At 48.1% G+C, this 16,725-nt stretch overlaps 1 protein-coding gene and 1 long non-coding RNA gene across 2 annotated transcripts in view; both read right to left on the bottom strand.

Annotated features, from left to right (window-relative positions):
- LOC136358408 (uncharacterized) overlaps positions 1-16,725 on the bottom strand; it is a 524,491-nt gene that overhangs the window by 94,109 nt on the left and 413,657 nt on the right. The window lies entirely within an intron of this gene.
- Positions 553-3,004, bottom strand: MARCKS (myristoylated alanine rich protein kinase C substrate). Its single transcript, XM_066315276.1, is given in 3 exon segments — positions 553-1,147; positions 1,150-1,396; positions 2,509-3,004. Coding segments are annotated over 3 exon segments (849 nt in total). The 5' UTR covers positions 2,608-3,004; the 3' UTR covers positions 553-644.

Raw genomic sequence — 16,725 nt, 5'->3', positions numbered from 1 at the left:
TTTTCCTTTCCTTCTTAATCAAGACTTGTAGTGTTGTAAACCTTATAGAACATCTGCCTCACAAAATACATCGTAATAACTTTCTTTTAAAAAAAAGACTAACCCCTTACATCATTTCTGGCGGGGCGCGCTCCCGGCAAGGGCTGCGCGCCCCGGGTTCCCCACTGCGGCCCCTGTCACTTCATTTGATATCCCTTATTGACCCACCCATCTCCTTCATATATGGGCATGTCCATAGACCGATCGGCAAAAGTTTTATAATATGAAGAGAGTTGCAAAGTATGAAATTAAAAAATAAACTAACAAAAAAATTTAAAAAACAACGGAAAAAAAAACCCAAACCGAACCAACCAAAACAAAACATTAATACTGATGAAAAAAAAAAAAAAAAACAACCAAAAAAACCAAAAATATAGAGGATGGGAGAGGAAGGCGGAGGGGAGCCCCCCTCCGCCCGTTGGAATGGCGGCAACACATAACGATTTGAGATGGGAGCTGCGGGGGGAGAGAAAAAAAAGAAACGAGACATCTTTTAAATCAATCCCTGGTTGTAGACAAGTTCTCCGAGACCAGTACCTGGCACCACTCCAAAAACAAACAGGGGGGAAGAAAAGTCCGTCGGCGAGGGGCGGCGGCGGCGCTGACTACTCCGCCGACTCGGCGGCGGGTCCCTCCGGACTGCTCTCGGCGGGGGGCTCCTGCCGCGCCGGCTCCTCCGCGGGGGCCGCCTCCTGCTCGCCGCTGCCCGCCTCGCTCGTGGCGGCGCCGGCGCCCGCCGCCTCCTCCGCCTTCCCCTCCGCTGCCTGCTGAGGCGGCTGCTGCTCCTCGGCCGCCGCCGACGCCGGGGCCTCTTCTCCCGCCGCCTTCTCGGGGGCGGCCTCGTCCGATTTGGCCTCCTGCGAGTCCCCCGCCTCCTCCTTCGCGGCCTCGGCGCTGCCGGCCGCGCACGCCTCCTCGGCGGCCGCCTTGCCCTCCTCGCTGCCCGCCGCCTCGGGGGCCGCCGCCTCCTCCTTCCCGCCCTCCGCCGCCGCGGCGGAGGCGCCGCCCTCGCCCTCGGCCCCCTCGCCGGCCTCCTTCTTGTTCTTCTTGAAGGAGAAGCCGCTGAGCTTAAAGGACTTCTTGAAGGAAAAGCGCTTCTTTTTTTTTTCGGGGTCTCGCTGCTGGACGAGGGGGTCGCGCCCTCCTCAGTCTTGGGGGAGGATTCCCCCTCCGCCGGGGAGGCCGGCTCGGTGCTCTCCGCCTCTCCCGCCTCCTTCTCAGAGGCGGGCTCCGACGAGGCCGCCTCCTCCTTGCCCGTCTCCTCGGCGGGCGCGCTGCCGTTCGCCTGCACCTCCTCCTTGCCCGCCTCCGCCGCCGCGGGGGAGGCGTCGCCGTTCACCTTCAAGTGGCCGTTCTCCTGCAACACAAGGGACCGGCGTTACCGGGGGTGCCCGGTGGGGTCTCGGGGCGCCGCCGCCGCCCTCCCCGCCCGGCCTCGCCGCTTCCCGCGGTTCGAAGCCCCGCGCTGTCGCCGGGCCGGGCGCCCCCAGCGGCGGGCGGAGCGCGCGGCGGCCGCCAGAGGGCGCCCCGGCTCCACGCAGCGGCGGCCGCGCCGCGCACCCCCGCCCTCGGCGCGCCCCGTCCAAGCCGCGGCGGCGGCGCGGGGCGGGGAAGGCGAACAAAGCTCGCCCGGCCCGGCCCCGGCCCCCCGCCCGCCGCGGCCCCTCTGCGCCCGGGCGGTGTGGAGAGGCGCCCCCGCCTCCCCCCCCCCTCCCCACTCGCGCCGCATTTGCATCTTTCAGGCGCCCGGAGCGCGGCTGGCTGCCCCGGGCGGCAGCTGCGGGGGCGGCGGGGGGTACTGCCCGCAACGCCACCGCCGTGCCCCGCGCAGCGGCGGCACGGCCAGCCCGGCTCACGCGTGGGGAGGGGGCGCGGGTGGGTGACAAAGCCGTGCCCCGCGGCTGCCGACCCCCCGGCGGGGCTGCCCCCGGCCCGCGCTCTCCCCCGAGGGCGCTGCCCGCCGAGCCCCCTGCCCGGCGGCTCCGGGCCCCGCCACTACACGGCCATCCGGCTCTGCCACCGGAGGCGTTCCGCGCGAGGCGCCGAGCGTCTTCGGGAGGAGGTTAAACGGGCAGAAAAGCCAAGCGGTGTAAGATCCTCCCGTTTACGAGCCATTGGGACGCTCCACCATAATACACGAGGGATTAAAAAAAAAAAAAAAAAAAAAAAAAAAGGAAAAAAAAGAAAAAAAAAAATGGAAAGAAAGAACCGTGCCCCTTTCCCCCCGGCCCCCGCGCAGGAAAGATAAAGGAACGAATCATTCAAAGCCGAGCCCGTTTAACCAAAATAAAGAAATTATTCCTTTGCGTCGAGTTGCAAAGATAAAAGGATCGACCGTGTTCTCCATTGAATGTGCCACTGGGGCATCAAAGGAAGAGGAATTAAACAGGATGCGAAAGAGAGTCCGTCGAAGTTGGCTTAAAAAAAGGAGTAGATTTAATTTTTTAAAAAATTTCTTTTCGTTTTTACCTGTCCATTCGCCTTGGATGGAGATGCAGCCACTGCTTCCCCAGGTTTCTCGGCGGAGGCTTCGCCCTTTGCAGCGGTCTTGGAGAACTGGGCACCCATGCTGTCTTATTCAACAAAGAAACTCAACAGATCCAAAAGGAGGGGAAACAAAGAGCGTTGGGTTGGTATAAATACTGGGCGACCAGCAGCAGCAGCAACACACACACACACCAGAGGGGAAAAAAAAAGAGAAGAGAGAACAGAACCGATTATAATGCACTCCTTTTAAAAAATTTAAAGTTGAAGAGATCAAAAAGCAGCAGCACAGGAGGGAGGGGAAAAAAAGGGAGGAAAAAGTCGAGCAAAAAAAAAAAAAAAAAAAAGGAGCCCAAGTTTAGTAAAAAAGAAGTAATAAAAAATCCCAGATTTGTAGCCGTACTGTAGACAAGGAGAAAATGGAGAAATCTCCCTGGTTGCTAATAAGATGCGGAGTCCAACGCCCAAGTGCACAGATGAATGGGCTTCCCGAGCGGTGACGGCAGCGCTCCGCCCGGCGCCGGCCAATCGCGGCCGCCGCGCACAAAGGGGGGCGGGGCCCGCCCGCCCGGCGAACAATGGAGCCGCGATGGCAGCGGTTTGAAATCGGCCCCCGGCCGATAATGAATGTGCCGCTCCGCTCCGCCGCGGCGCGGGCGGGCGCGCCGGGCCCCGCGCCGGGCCGCCAACAAAACACCCCGAGCGAGAGCGAGAGCGAGAGGGAGCGGGGCGGGCGGGCAGGGACAATGGTGCGAGGGGCGTGCGGGTGAGTGCGAGTGCGAGTGCGAGTGTGAGTGAGAGCGTCCCGGCCCCGCCGCACGCCCCCGCCCGCTGCCGCCGTGAGAGAGCAACAGATAGTGTGTGCGAGCCCCGGGCGGGGGAGAGAGGGAAGGAGGGATTTGCTGCTTGCTTCCCCCCCCCCCTTTGTTTTTTGGTTGTTTGGGGGGGGTTTCTTCCTTTTTTTTTTTTTTTTTTTTTTTTTTTTTTACCCCGAGTTTAATTGGTCGCGATTGTTAAATCGCCTCCAATTTGGAAGGTATTTGAACCACGTAGATCGGGTTTCGCCGAACGAAAACACGAGTCGAAATTAGTAGGTCTGTAGGCCAGATGTTGCAAACGCCAAAGCAGCGGCAGCAGGAGCCGCTGCCGGAGCAGAAACGGACCCCTCCCCCATAGCGATATTGGCTTGGAATAAAATATTTTGTGATTAGCCTACGGCTCTAATTAAATTCTGCTGTCTGATTATTCCTGATTTGTGTTTTTAAAGTATTTTTCTGAGGCGGTGACCCACTTCACGATTACATTTCCATGCACTCAACTAGTGGGCGAAGCGACGTTATCAGGGAAACATTCGCGCTTTCCCAAACCTCAGCCCCGAGTGTGTATTTACTTTGAATTTAAACCCTCGAATAAGATGTAACCCGAAACTAATGCACGCGAATTACCGGTGATCTGGAGCGCTTATCAGCGCTGGGGTGGGCGAAATATCACGGACCCGAGTGATTTCCTCTCTCGGGGGAGGGGGCGGCGTGTGCGGGGAGCTGGCCGGCTCCCTCCCTCCGTGCTGCGATGCGGGGAAGGCTGGCCTAGACCTCCCCCACCCCGGCACCCCCATCCCCTTTTAAGGAGCAGAAACGAGCGTCAGAACGATCGTTTCCCATAGTCGGGTAATCTCCTCCGAACGCCTCTTGTTTATAAACAAGGATGTTAAAATGATTCCGATAATGAAGGGCTGCGGAGCGGGGAGGCTCGGCTCAGCCGCCCACCTCCCTCTCCCCGCGGATTGCCGGGGCTGGGGGCATCGGTGGGCTTCGTGGCGACGCCGAGAGCCGCCTCTCGGTAACCCCGGCGAGGGCAGCCGGCGTCTTTCGACCGCTTTAGGGGAATATTTAGTTTCTTGGGGGGGGAAAAGGGGCATTTGGCTGGTGTTTTTTACCGGGGGGATGGACAGAACCTCTCCCTCCCTCCCGCCGCATTTCACGCACAGCCCCTCCGCTGCCGCCGCCGCCGCTCCCTTTGTCTCGGCCGCCGCCGCCCGCCCCGCCGAGCACGGCGCAGCAGCGTCCCGCTCCCCCGGGGGCAGCCCCCACGCCCACCCGTGCGCCCCTCTCCGGCAGCACCCGCGGCCCCCGGGGCCGGCCCCGCCGCGGTGACCGCCCACGGCAGGGCGGGGGTGCCGGGGGTGCCGCCGCCGCGCCCCGAGGCTCCCTCGGCGGGGCCGCGCCGCCGGGCGGTTTCCCTGGCGACGGCGGGGGGCGGCGGGGCCTCCATGGTGGGATCGGGAGCGGAGCGGGGCGGGAGCGCCTCTGCCCGCCCCGGCGTCACCTGCGGCCGCCGGCCGCGCTGCTGCGGGGCTGGGCTGGGCTGGGCTGGGCTCGGCGGGGCCGGGTGGGGCCGGGGTCGCGGCCGAGGGCGCCGCGGCGGCAGCTCCCGGGGACCGCGGCGGTGGGAGCCGCTCTCCGGGGATCCGCCGGCTGCCGCCTCTCCCGGGCGTGCTGGTGGAGTGGTGCGTGGCGGCGGGCACCGGCGGCGGAAGGGATGGAGCGAGCTGCGGAGGGCTCACCTTGTGGCGTGACGGCACCGCAACCGTGGGGCACGGCCAGCCGGACAGCTTCCTTCTTCGGCATCCTCCCCCGCTTCTCAGCTGCACGAGTTGTGTTTTGTCTGCTCCTTTTAATCTGGATATTAAGGAAATCGTGATTTTGTTGGCGGTGGTTTGGGTTTTTATCTTTTTAGACTGGTTGATGTAACAGATCACCTAAGAAGACCTACTGGAAGACCATGAACGGACTTCGAAATCAGTATCAAAAGGCACTTGTCCATCCTGAACGGGTATATGCAATTTCATCGGCACGGGCATATGCATTTCTACTTTCCACCGTAGCTACCTCTGAATTTCAGGGTAGTGTCACTGAAAAATTTCACGTAGCGACTTGGAGTTTATACGGCGTGCTTTGCATTATGCTTTTGCTATGTTTTTCAACCATTGCAATGTTTTACAACTTGTAAAGAAAAAGAGAAAGTGAAAAAGACTAAGCCTTGACTGATCTCTACTCTAGGTACTTAGTTCCACAAGTTCTTCTGTAGATTCTCTGGACAAGCAGGAAATCTGGGATATTTGTATGGTCCCTCTCTCAGTCGCAGTGCAATTAAAACCCAGACAGCTATCTCTAACCCAAACCCTTGACCGTGAGGTGTAAATAGAAGATTTAACCCCCCGAATGACCTCTTGAGCCCATCAGCTACCAGGCTGCTCCTTGTCGCACCACACCTTTGTGCACCGAGCAGATACGCTGGAGGGGAGATTCCTCTTTCTTAAACTTGTACTTTACTCAAGTTCCCGGTCTTTTAATCTCCTTCCAAGAGGCAGGGAGAGGGAAAAGAGAAAGACAGACAGACAGATAGAAAGACTTCATCAGTGTTTTGTAACAGGACTAATGAGTTACCAAGATGAGAATACCACTTTTCTACTGTGCCTTCCACATAAAAAGTTGTCATGAATTTCTGTGGCAGGAGCAAGGATGTACCAGTGTAAAGTTGCTTGTGTGTAAGGTGCTGGAGATTTAGTGTCTGAAAAAAGCTGTACCGTTGTCAAATGTATTTGCACAGAATAGAATATCATTTGCTGAAATTTGTGTTAAGGCTTTTACCGCAATAGCTGTGTCAAAAAAAAAAAAAAAATCCCCCTGTGTCATCTATAGTGATATCTCTAAGAACATGACAACCATGACTGAAAGACATCTCTGTGGAGCCCCAAAATGAAGAAGAGATGAGGCTGGGGAGCTGTTCTCAGGGGAGCAGCAGGATTTGCCTCCTCTTGCTCATCCAAAGGTTTAAGGGCTCTGTTACTGCAATTTCCTGATTTCTAATAGTGTGTTGCACCCCCTAGATGAAGTTGTCTTTTTGCAGAACTTCCAAAAAGTGTCTCCTGTCATCACATTTTTCTGAGGTATTTTCATCCTCAACCTTTTGGGAAGGCGGAAGACTGAGGTGTGGAATGATAAAATGCTTTGTACAGTGCTGCCCAGCAAATCAGCCTCGCAGCTGACAGTGTTACTGATTCTTGGCTGTGACTTCATGTTCATTAATAATAAATCTGTGCCTTGCAGCCACAACTTTGATTGGGCATAAACACAAACCTTCCTGTCAAGCTAGCCAGGTATGAGCATGGTATGTAGTGCTTATGTCAACTTTGCACTAACATTCTGTGCGGAGGCTAGGACAAAAGCTAACAGCTTTTGGCCCAAGAGCAGCTGAGGCAAAGTTGCTCCTGCAAAGTGTTTGGCCACAACTAGAACAAAAGCTGAATGTGTTCTAGGTTATGTGGCTGTGGAAATCCTGACCTTACAGCAGGTACTCTGAAGCTGCAATTTACCGTCCTATGAAAGCTGGCTTCTGAGTCCTGCAGCTACTGCCAAACCTCCCAACTCACTAGTACCCAGCTTTTTTTCTTTTTCCAATACTGCCTAAAACATTCATTTTCATCCGTTCCTGAAGTACAGGTGAATGAAATGGTATTTTGATTTGACAGTTCAGGAAAAGGAGAAAGCTGGTCAATAACGGCTCCGTGCTGGTACAGCAGCTTCTCACTGGAGTCCCAGAAAAACTCATCAGTGACACTCACACTCTGCTAAAGTAAAAGCACAATCATGAACATATTTTAACTCCTGTTAAAATTTGAAACTTTTAAAAACATGTCCCAACTTGCCACTCATAGTTGGGACACAAATGTATTTTAAGTTGTTTGCTGGCAAATGCACTAAAATGCAACACACCCTGTCAACACTGAGAATCTGAAAACACATTAATTAAAAGTTTTCACTGACACTTTTTTTTTTTTAAGCACCTTTATCCTCGTCCAGACAAGCCTTTAAAGAAAGTGAATCTAGGAGCGGTTTTGGGAGCTGGAATACAATACTTACAGAATTCCTGAAACAGTTGTGCTTTCTAGTGTTCACATTGTCACTCTCCCCTGGGTGATCCAAGCTTTGAGGAGGTGCTGGGAAACCTCCTTGTATCCTGGGGTGCACAGAGACCTTCCCTATGTGCAGAGACAGCAGCAAGGAAACTAAAAAAAAAAAAAAAAAAAAAAAAAAAAAAAAAAAAAAAAAAAAAAAAAAAAAAAAAAAAAAAAAATCAAAGTTCACACTGAGAGATAATATTTCCTATATGCTCATCTACCACAAGTCCTTTCTTCTCTTGTCCTGGTCCTTATGTAGAAACAAGCATAGGACAAAAAACATCTTGCTTTCACAGGAACTGTCAAACTGGGACAGTTCTGGTAAGGAGGGACAGGATAATATGAGATAAATAATGTTAAAAGTTTCAAAACTAAATTCAGATTTACAGAATAGTTGCATCTTTTCCAGTTTCTTAAAAATTAGTATTTTATGATGTCTGAGTCAGTGTTGAGATTTCCTACTGACACATCACTTCAGTTTCTTTAAGCTTACTCCAGTTTGGTGCAATGCTATCAAAGGCTTTTAACCTTTATGTCACTCTCAATCATTACAAGCCCTTTACTAATATTTGCCAAGCTTTTATTAACTGAATACATTTAACAATGTTTGTTAAATAGGATCCAGACTGTTTGAATGTCCAGTATGCTGAGAAACTGAAAACAGAGCTTATATATTTTAGAAATATACAGCTGGTCTCTATCATAGCTAGTAAAAAAGTGTCTGTCAACCAACTGAATAAATGGCATCCAGTAATGGGGATGGTTACTTCTTGGAAGAAAAAAAAAAAATCCCCAAAGTAAAATCAACAATAAGAAAACCAACAATAAATCCAACCCAACAAAAATTTCTTAGATGATACAAAAGCAAAAATACTCCATGTAAAGCCCAAGCCCCCTTCTTAAGGGCAATCACAGCAAGACACAATAACTAGCAATGGGGAAGGTGTGAGTGGTCCATGCTATATGCTGGTTTTTCACTAAACACCATTTCAGCAGAGAAAAAAAAATATAGTGGAGAGTTGTAAACATTCTACAGTCTTCAGTTCTAAGGAGAAATGCTGCTCCACTGTAGTTCCCTCACAGCTTTACCCAGGGTAAGGCAATGCAGCAGTAGTAGTCCTTTAGTCCCTTCGTTCTGGCACTACAGTTCCACTCCCTCCATTGTGTGTGCCCCGGCTTTCCTCTGACCTCCCTGATAAGCCATTTTGGAGAGCTAAACCAGCAGAAAACTATTCTTTCTCTCTTCCCCAGTACCCCTGCTCCATTCTCCTCCCCCCACAATCCTTCCCAGGCCCCAGCTTTTTGAGCAGGGAAGGGTAGTTTTGTGCTGGTTTAGCTTCTTGTAACCCTTACTGTGGCCAGACAAGTTGCAGCGATGACAAGCAGACGATAACCTGATTGAGCATGAAGTTAAGCTTCAGGTCCTTTGACATTTGCTTCAACAGCCTCACACAATCCCCCTCCTCTGCAACTTGTGCTTGCTTCAAGTTTCCTGATTCTCCTTCAGCTCTTCTGGGAAGAGTGATCTAAGCAAAAAATGCCTGATGAGCAGGTATCTTTTAGAATGGCACTGATAGGTGATGTTTCATCATGTTTCATTGAAAGCCCATGTCTGCTTTAATGATGACTACTTTGTGTCATGTGGCTACAGCCAGTGTGGATTTTATGAATTCCAGCTAGATTCAGAGGGGACAGGAGTTACATAAGAGTAGAATCATGTAAATTTATGCTGAAAAGTGTCATAGAGTGTGAAATGAAACTGATGGACCCAGCTAAACAGAAGTCTGTCTAAAATAGGAAATAGGAAGCATTTGAGCTTGACTCAGAGGTTTGGATTCCTGACTTAGTTGTTGTGAGTTGAAACTGATTTAGGGTTAAATCAAACAAGGGCTTGGGGTTGTGGAATTAACAGCCTCCACATCGAGTGCCTAGACTCTCTGTAGGGCTCAGGCTATGGGGAGAAAGCCAAGTGCCAAAATCTGTAATTTGCCCGGCTGGCAGGTAGAGGCTGGTATCCTAAGTCTGGTTTTATGATTCTCACTGCCTGAAAAAATACACTGCAACCACGAGGTGCAGAAGGCTAAGCCAGTACAAGTTGCTGTTGTTGAGTTGCTGTGGTTTTTTTGTTGCACTCAGCTCAGAAGGACTGTTTGTTTCTGGTAGCTGGAATAAACATTATACAGTGCATCCCAGTCAGCTTGTCAGAAATGTATGTGACATGTACTGTCTGGTGTGCTAGTAGGGCAAAGATTTTGTATCAGTGGTCATGTAATCCCCAGCTATACAGAAATACATCACAAATAGGAAAATACAAAGCATTTGTGCCTGTCTCAGAGACCTGGATTCCTCATATTTGGTCGTAGAGAAGTATATCCCTTTACTTGGAAGCCAGCACTCTGACCTCTTCCCTGCGGTGAGGTGCTTTTGCCCCTTTGAAAGCTTAAGAGGCAGTCTCTTTTCATGCAGAAAGAGAGGCTTTAATTCCCACCTAAGAAAATTTGAATCCCTTCATTTACCTCCCTCTGCTTTTCCCATGAAGTTCTAGGATGAGGAAATGTGAGCACAAATGTTTCCATTTTCTCTTGCTGAAGCTGTTCAGCAAAGGAATTAGGAGTTACTCTTTGGCATGGAGAATTACATAGTAATTGCTCCAAAACCTGAGCATGATTCTGCAGTCTAATTACTTAGCAGGGCTGCCTGAGAGTGGGAGACAGCTTTCCTCTGGTCCTTACTCTTCTGAAATTGTTACTGGTTTTCAGTTTCTAGCTCTTAGGAGAAGCAAGGCCTGGCTCTCATGGCCCAGCGTTAGCAGTTTGACCCAATGACTTCAATATACAGTCGTGATCCTCTTTTGTCTCATTGTTCAGCCTTCAAGTAATATTTCTTTTGCAAAGTGGAGCACTGAGCAGAGAGCTGGTGTGCCCTGGCACTGTCATGTTTCCAGCTAGACTCGACAGCTGCACAACTTAGAGTAAGTGAGATCTGAGTGCCACTGCTCCTTCCCTTACATGTGACAAGTCTTCCTTCATGCAGGCAGGTCAATGTCCACACAAGCCCAATTGCTCTGGACATCACGCATGCAGAAAGACATGTTTCCCCTGGAAAGGCCTTTGAGCAACTGCTTCTGAAGTCCTTTGGAGAAAGGACAACTGAGGTGAGACATGGTCCATTAGTTGGACACCTTTGGGGACACGTTTTGCCTCTTGTGTCTCCTGGCATTTTGAAAAGCAGTGGCAGATCATACTTTAAAGCTACAATTCCTAGGTCCAGTCTGATGAATTCAGCGACTTATTGATGGTTTTAAATTTTCAGTTTGAGTTTGGACAACCAAAATGCACCTATGTCCTTTTGTAAACTTAGTTGCAATTTCTAACCCATCTACAGAGAGAGAACTGACATTTCATGTTAGACTTTCAGATTTTTTTTTTTTTTTTTTTTTTTTTTTTTTTTTTTTTTTTTTTTTTTTTTTTTTTTTTTTTTTTTTACATTGTCACAACAAATGATTTAGACTATTCAGAATATCATTCTGATATTACATACCCACCACATTTATTTTGGTTAATATTATGACTAAACATTTTCATATTTGAAAGTGTTTATTCTATGTGTATTTTGTTTTAGCACCTTGCTTTTCACTGTAATTGTGTGCAGTTCTGGGAAACAGACAATAAAAAGGCCATAAAACTATTAAAGAACATCCAAAGGAAAACCACGAAGATTGTGAAGGGCCTTGAGGGGAGGCCTTACAAGGAGTGGCTGAGATCACTTGGCTTGTTCAGCCTGGAGGAAACTGAGAAGAGACTTCATTGCTGTCTACAACTTCTTCATAAGGGGAAGTAGAGGAGCAGACAGTGATCTCTTCTCTGTGGTGACCAGTAGAAATGACCCAAGAGAAGAGCCTGAAATAGCTTGGATGTCAGGAAACTACCTTATGGGTTGTTGGACACTGCAGCAGTGTGATTCTTGGGGTGTCCTATGCAGGCCTAGGACTCGGATTCTGTGATTCTGGTGAGTCCCTTCCAACTCAGAATCTTCTGTGATTCTGTGTAACCTGTGCAAAGGATTAAGTTCATACCCACTTCTAAAAACTCGTAGAAGAGTTCACCTTACTTATAAAGTGAGTTCACTTGTGTTTAGGAGTGTGGATGTGTAGGATGACAGCCGTCTTTTTAAGTGTAATAAGTAACAGAAACTACTGTCTGCATGTTGAGGGGGTTGATACAGCCTCCTTGTTTAAGAAATGGGCAATAAAAGTCTCTCTCTTTTTTTTAACAGTGGATTTAGAATTTTGTCGTATAAATATTTGTTAAGCCATGTACTGATTTTTGAACATGTAGTGACTGAAAGGTCATTTTTTGTCACCAGTATTGCAAGAAACCACAGTCCAGGCTGCAGGCTTCAGGGCAGTAAATTAAGGACTGTTAAAACAAATGGGTTAATGATTACAAATTCAGCTGTTTGATTTAGAAAAGCACATATGTGTCATGCAAGAGACAAGAGGGTTCTTGCTGAAATAACTGGTTAAAGACCTGGGGCATTTGTGTTTGTATTCCTGCCAGGAGTTAGTAGTGAAATAGCCAATTTAAGATGGGGGCCTTTTTGTCCATATTTCTGCCCTGTGGCAGACTACCGCTGTGATTGAGATAAGTCTCTGTAGGTATATCTGCCCTGCAGACCAGGTTATGGGGTCTAGCACTAGCTGTGGTACAGCTTGTTGTGGATGTTGGAAGCAGATACGGATATAAGCATAAATGAACTGGCTCCAAGTCTTGGTAAAGAATATTTTTGTGCCTTGAACTCTTTGTGTCTACGCTGCCAAGCACACATCCCTTGTACCCAAGCTGCTATAAAGCCACTGTCAAGCAAAGGCAGCAGGAGGGCTGCATGGATGAACAGGCAGCTCCTGACTAAGATCAGACTGAAAAAGGAAGAATGCAAGAGGCAGCCACAGGTGATCCAGGAACAATACAGGCGCAGTGTGCCCTGATGTAATTAGGAAAGCCAAAGCCCACCTACAGTTAAGTCTGATGTGGGATGAGAAGGGCTACTACAAGCATACCAGCAGCAAAAGGAAGATGAGGGATAATGTGGGCCTGCTGCTGAAGGAGGGCAGGGACCCTGGTGCCAAGGGATACAGAAAAGATCAAGGTAGTGAATGCCTTCTTTGCCTCAGTGGTTGCTGGTCATATCAGCCTTCAGGAACACCAAGACTCTGCGATCAAAAGGAAAGTCTGGAAAAAGGAAAACTTACCCTTGGTGGAGGAGGAGCCCATAGAAAGGAACATTTAAACAAAGTGAATATATACAAGCCCATGGGATTCCCTGGGAGACACTCACAAGTGTTAAGGGACCTGTCTGATGTCACTGCAAGGATACTGTTGGTTATCTTTGAAAAAGTTGTGGTGATTAGAACAGAATCACAAGGACTGGAAGGAAGAAAATATCCATCCTATCACTGAAAAGGCCAAGAAGAAGGATCTGATGGACTATAGACTAGCCAGCATTCCACTGGTTGCCAAAGAGAGGCTGTGAAGCCTCCATCCTCAAAAGTCATCTGATCACAGTCCTGGACAACTGGCAACCCTGCTTGAGGAGGGGGATTGGACCAAATGATCTCCAGAAATGCCTTCCTATCACAGACACATTGTGATTCTATATGATTTAGGCTGTGATATTGTTTTTAGTACTGCCTTAACTATGCCTATACTCAATTTGGTTTCAAGTTGTATTTCTGAGATCTTGTGCCTCCATTAAATAGTTTATAGAATCTGGAAATTAATACACCTGCCTATGTGCCTTGGAAATATAAATACATCGAAGATTGTGAGATGCTTTCAGTGAACCAGGCATACAAATGCCTTTTGTACACATTTATAGGAAAGAGAAACTTTACAATCTTTTTGCCCTGTGCAGTACAAATTACATTAAAGTGTGAGAAAACAATATCTGTAATAATGTTCTTGAAACTAGGAACTCAGAAACCGAGTAAATCACAGGTTTAATGTGAACCCCTGCCTTTCTAAGTTCCCATGCCTTCTGTGATACTGTGTTGGAGCCTATACAGAGCAGATGAAGTAGTGTCACAGTAATTTTTGTTTATTCCTTTCAAATTATACTTTCTCACCCTTTTGTAAGGTCTCTCATTTCCCCCCATGCAGCTATAAAAGGCAGCCTTCAGTCTGTTTAGGCTCAAGGCACGCATGCGGTCCTTTATTGACAAAAGCAGATGGTGATTTCCCCTACAATCCGTTTCCTTTTCCCTGGCTGGCATGTGAAGCACGGGGAGCATACTGGAGGACACGCCGTCATACCACACCAGCCTCACAGTGCTCCTTCCCCTCGCAGGGGAGAGCCCAGGACCTGGCTGCCCACGAGGCATCTGAATTACTGGAAACTATTTCACATTTGGCTTAGAGCTATTTTGACAATCTTCAGCTGTATCCTTTATTCCTTCCTTCTTAGCATGTAAATGTCCTTTTTATAGTAGCCATTCTTACAGAATTTATGGTTCTCTTTTCTTAAAGCTTCTCATTCCCAGTTCCCCATTTTTATTTAAGTTAGTCCCTTTTCATTTCCTGGGCATACCATGCTAAGCAAAACATACATTCGAGGGGTGAAGTTTTGTGTCTTCCTCAATTTATCTCATGATGCTGGCTTCTATTATTCCCTTTTTTGTCTTCAGTGTGGCAATTATGTCCTTTTTGCCATACTGCATGTCATGCTTATGAGGAACTCTGCAAAATGTATTATTATCTTCTTTTGTATGCTTCCTTAAACCCCTTCTTAGCTTTTACACCTACCACTGCAAAGAAATGACTGGTTAATCCATTGATTTCTATTTTTTCCCTTGGATTTATTGGTAGTTATTTTGAGTTTAAAATCTCTGTGGGATCAGGCCTATCTTTGTGGACTGTCATTGCCTTATCAGTTAGCATAAGGACAGAAAAAGTGCAAATTTAAGCCTCTGAGGTGCTTTAATCTTAGCAGTCCCTGAGCAGAGTTCCCTTTTCTGCATCTTACTGAGATTTACTAGGGAGGATGTGCAGCTCAGTCAGTGTGTGGGCATAAAGCCTGTAAAGAGCTTTGAAGCAACAACTGGCTTGACACAGCACATGCAAGGAACAATTTATCTTTCATTCTTAGCCCCACATATATCGCAGGCACTTTAATTTCTTTTTCTTTACCCCATCAGGATTTTCAGATTGCTTTTCATATGGCTGTGTTCAGCGCTATTCCTTTCAGAATCAATTCAGTTTAAATTTTTCATTCATGTACAAAGAAAAATTCCTGAAATCAACAAGTAAAGCATCTGACTCATTTAAATGCTTATGAGCCTAATACTGCTTTCATATTACTGAAAAAAATAAAGTAATGCTTTCCTTTAAATCTAAATTTTATGAAGCATAATCACAGGAATTTTTTGTATTCTTAAGCATTACAGAGTTTATACATACAATGACATTTGCAGTGCATTCATGGGTGGTCTGGAAATCTGTGAGCAGCAAGTATGAAGCACCTCCACACAAGTAAAAGCAGGAAAAATTCAGGCCAAAAGAGAGATGGGAAAGACATAATTGTCACTGAATGAGCAGTCAGACTTTCAGTGCCCACAGAAAACAGATAGCATTGAGATTTTTGAGATGATCTTTCCTTCTCTGCACATTTGCAGCAAACAGTAATGTGGTTCTTGTCCAGGCTGAGGCTTCTGTGGTGGCGACAAACAGAAATTCACACTCTGGGAGGTTCAAAATGGAGCTGAGCTTGACTTAAGCAGGCAGACTGAGACCATTCAGACTGCAAAGTTCATTCTTTATGGAGGGTACGATTTGAGTCTTCAGTGATATTAACACTAAAAATGTCAAAATCTATAAACACATATTATAGTGATATCAAACTCTTTGAGCAAAGTGTCAGCGGGTTTCTTGGAATATCCAGATAAGGAAGGTTTCTTTCTTTATGAGCTCATCAATCCCCATGTAGAGCAGAGACCAGTCTTTGAAAGGCTTTTATATCTCATCTCTCATACCTCACACCTCATTTACAACCCCTCTGTAGAGGGCAGAGAATAGGTGATTTCTGCTCTCTTCCACTGAGTGCAGGACCCCATTTCCTGTCACCTAAAGATGCAAAAGTGATGTTAAACAGAGAGAAACTCTACACTTCCTTGCCACTTGGTTGAGAAGAAAGAGGAGCATGACTGCTGGGGGTGAAGAAAGGCTCAGGAGCTGAGGTGAGTTTGGACTTGGCCAATGGAGAATAGCGACAGGGCACTCATGTCCCAGATGCTCAGCTTTGCAGTTGTGCCAGCAAGCTGCAATGTCACTGTCCTTTGACACTGTCATCAGCAAGCACATCTCTCCTGCCCCTCATCCTGCTGCTCATTGTCCCGGGAAAGGCAGTTTTCTCTGTTCTGTGCTGTCAGGTTGTGCTTCTAAGCAGATGATTGTATCTTGAAAAGGCATTGTGTAAGATTAGAAAAAGCCAGTCTGTCGGAAGGTTTTAGGGGGGAGGTTTTGGCACCACAGCACACAAGACAGACATGATTATGTTATCTACCTACTTGTCATCAGATATACACAGTGCCTAGCCAGCAAAAGGGCTGAGAGAGGTGAAAGGCTGACCACACCTTTCTCCAAGCCATGGGCTCCCATTATCTTTTTCTGCCAAGACAAGGCAGGAAAGAGAGTTTGTGTTTGTCTGGGTTTCGGTGAAGACTGGTGTCACAAGGCTGTAGTTTCCAGCAATTTCTAGGATTGGAGAAGTGCTTGGGACAGGACATTACACTCTGTAGGAAGTGAACACAATGGAGAGGTTAGGTCCCTCCTGAAGTGTTTCTAGCAGGGCTGTTCTGAAACCTTGGCTGGGGGCACTCCAGCCTATTGCCAGGGAGTGTGGCCCTGTGCCCATGGCTGGAAGAGCAGGGGTTGCCAAGTAAATGATTAGCGGAGCACAAGGCCCAGAACAAAAAGCGGGCTTTTCACATGTTGTGTCTCTATGGGTATCATAATGAAGTGAATTTCTTCCCTTCTTATGCCTTGAGATTTGGGACAAATCATCCTGCTTCTTTCTTTTCCTCAAATTTTCATGGGGGGCCCCACTGAGATATCACCAAGTTTGATGAGGGAATGAAGAAAATGTGATGGGTTTACTTTTATAACTATATTTACTTTCTTTTTGGTTTGAGTTACTTGGAGGTCTTTCTATATAAAAATACTTTCAAATGTAATTTGCTTCCTTGGATG

This window comes from Sylvia atricapilla, chromosome 3 (assembly GCF_009819655.1).
Source record: "Sylvia atricapilla isolate bSylAtr1 chromosome 3, bSylAtr1.pri, whole genome shotgun sequence".
In the NCBI taxonomy this organism is placed as follows: Eukaryota; Metazoa; Chordata; class Aves; order Passeriformes; family Sylviidae; genus Sylvia; species Sylvia atricapilla.
The sequence above is the reverse complement of the archived record's forward strand: the minus strand, read 5'-3'. Positions and strand labels throughout refer to the sequence as shown.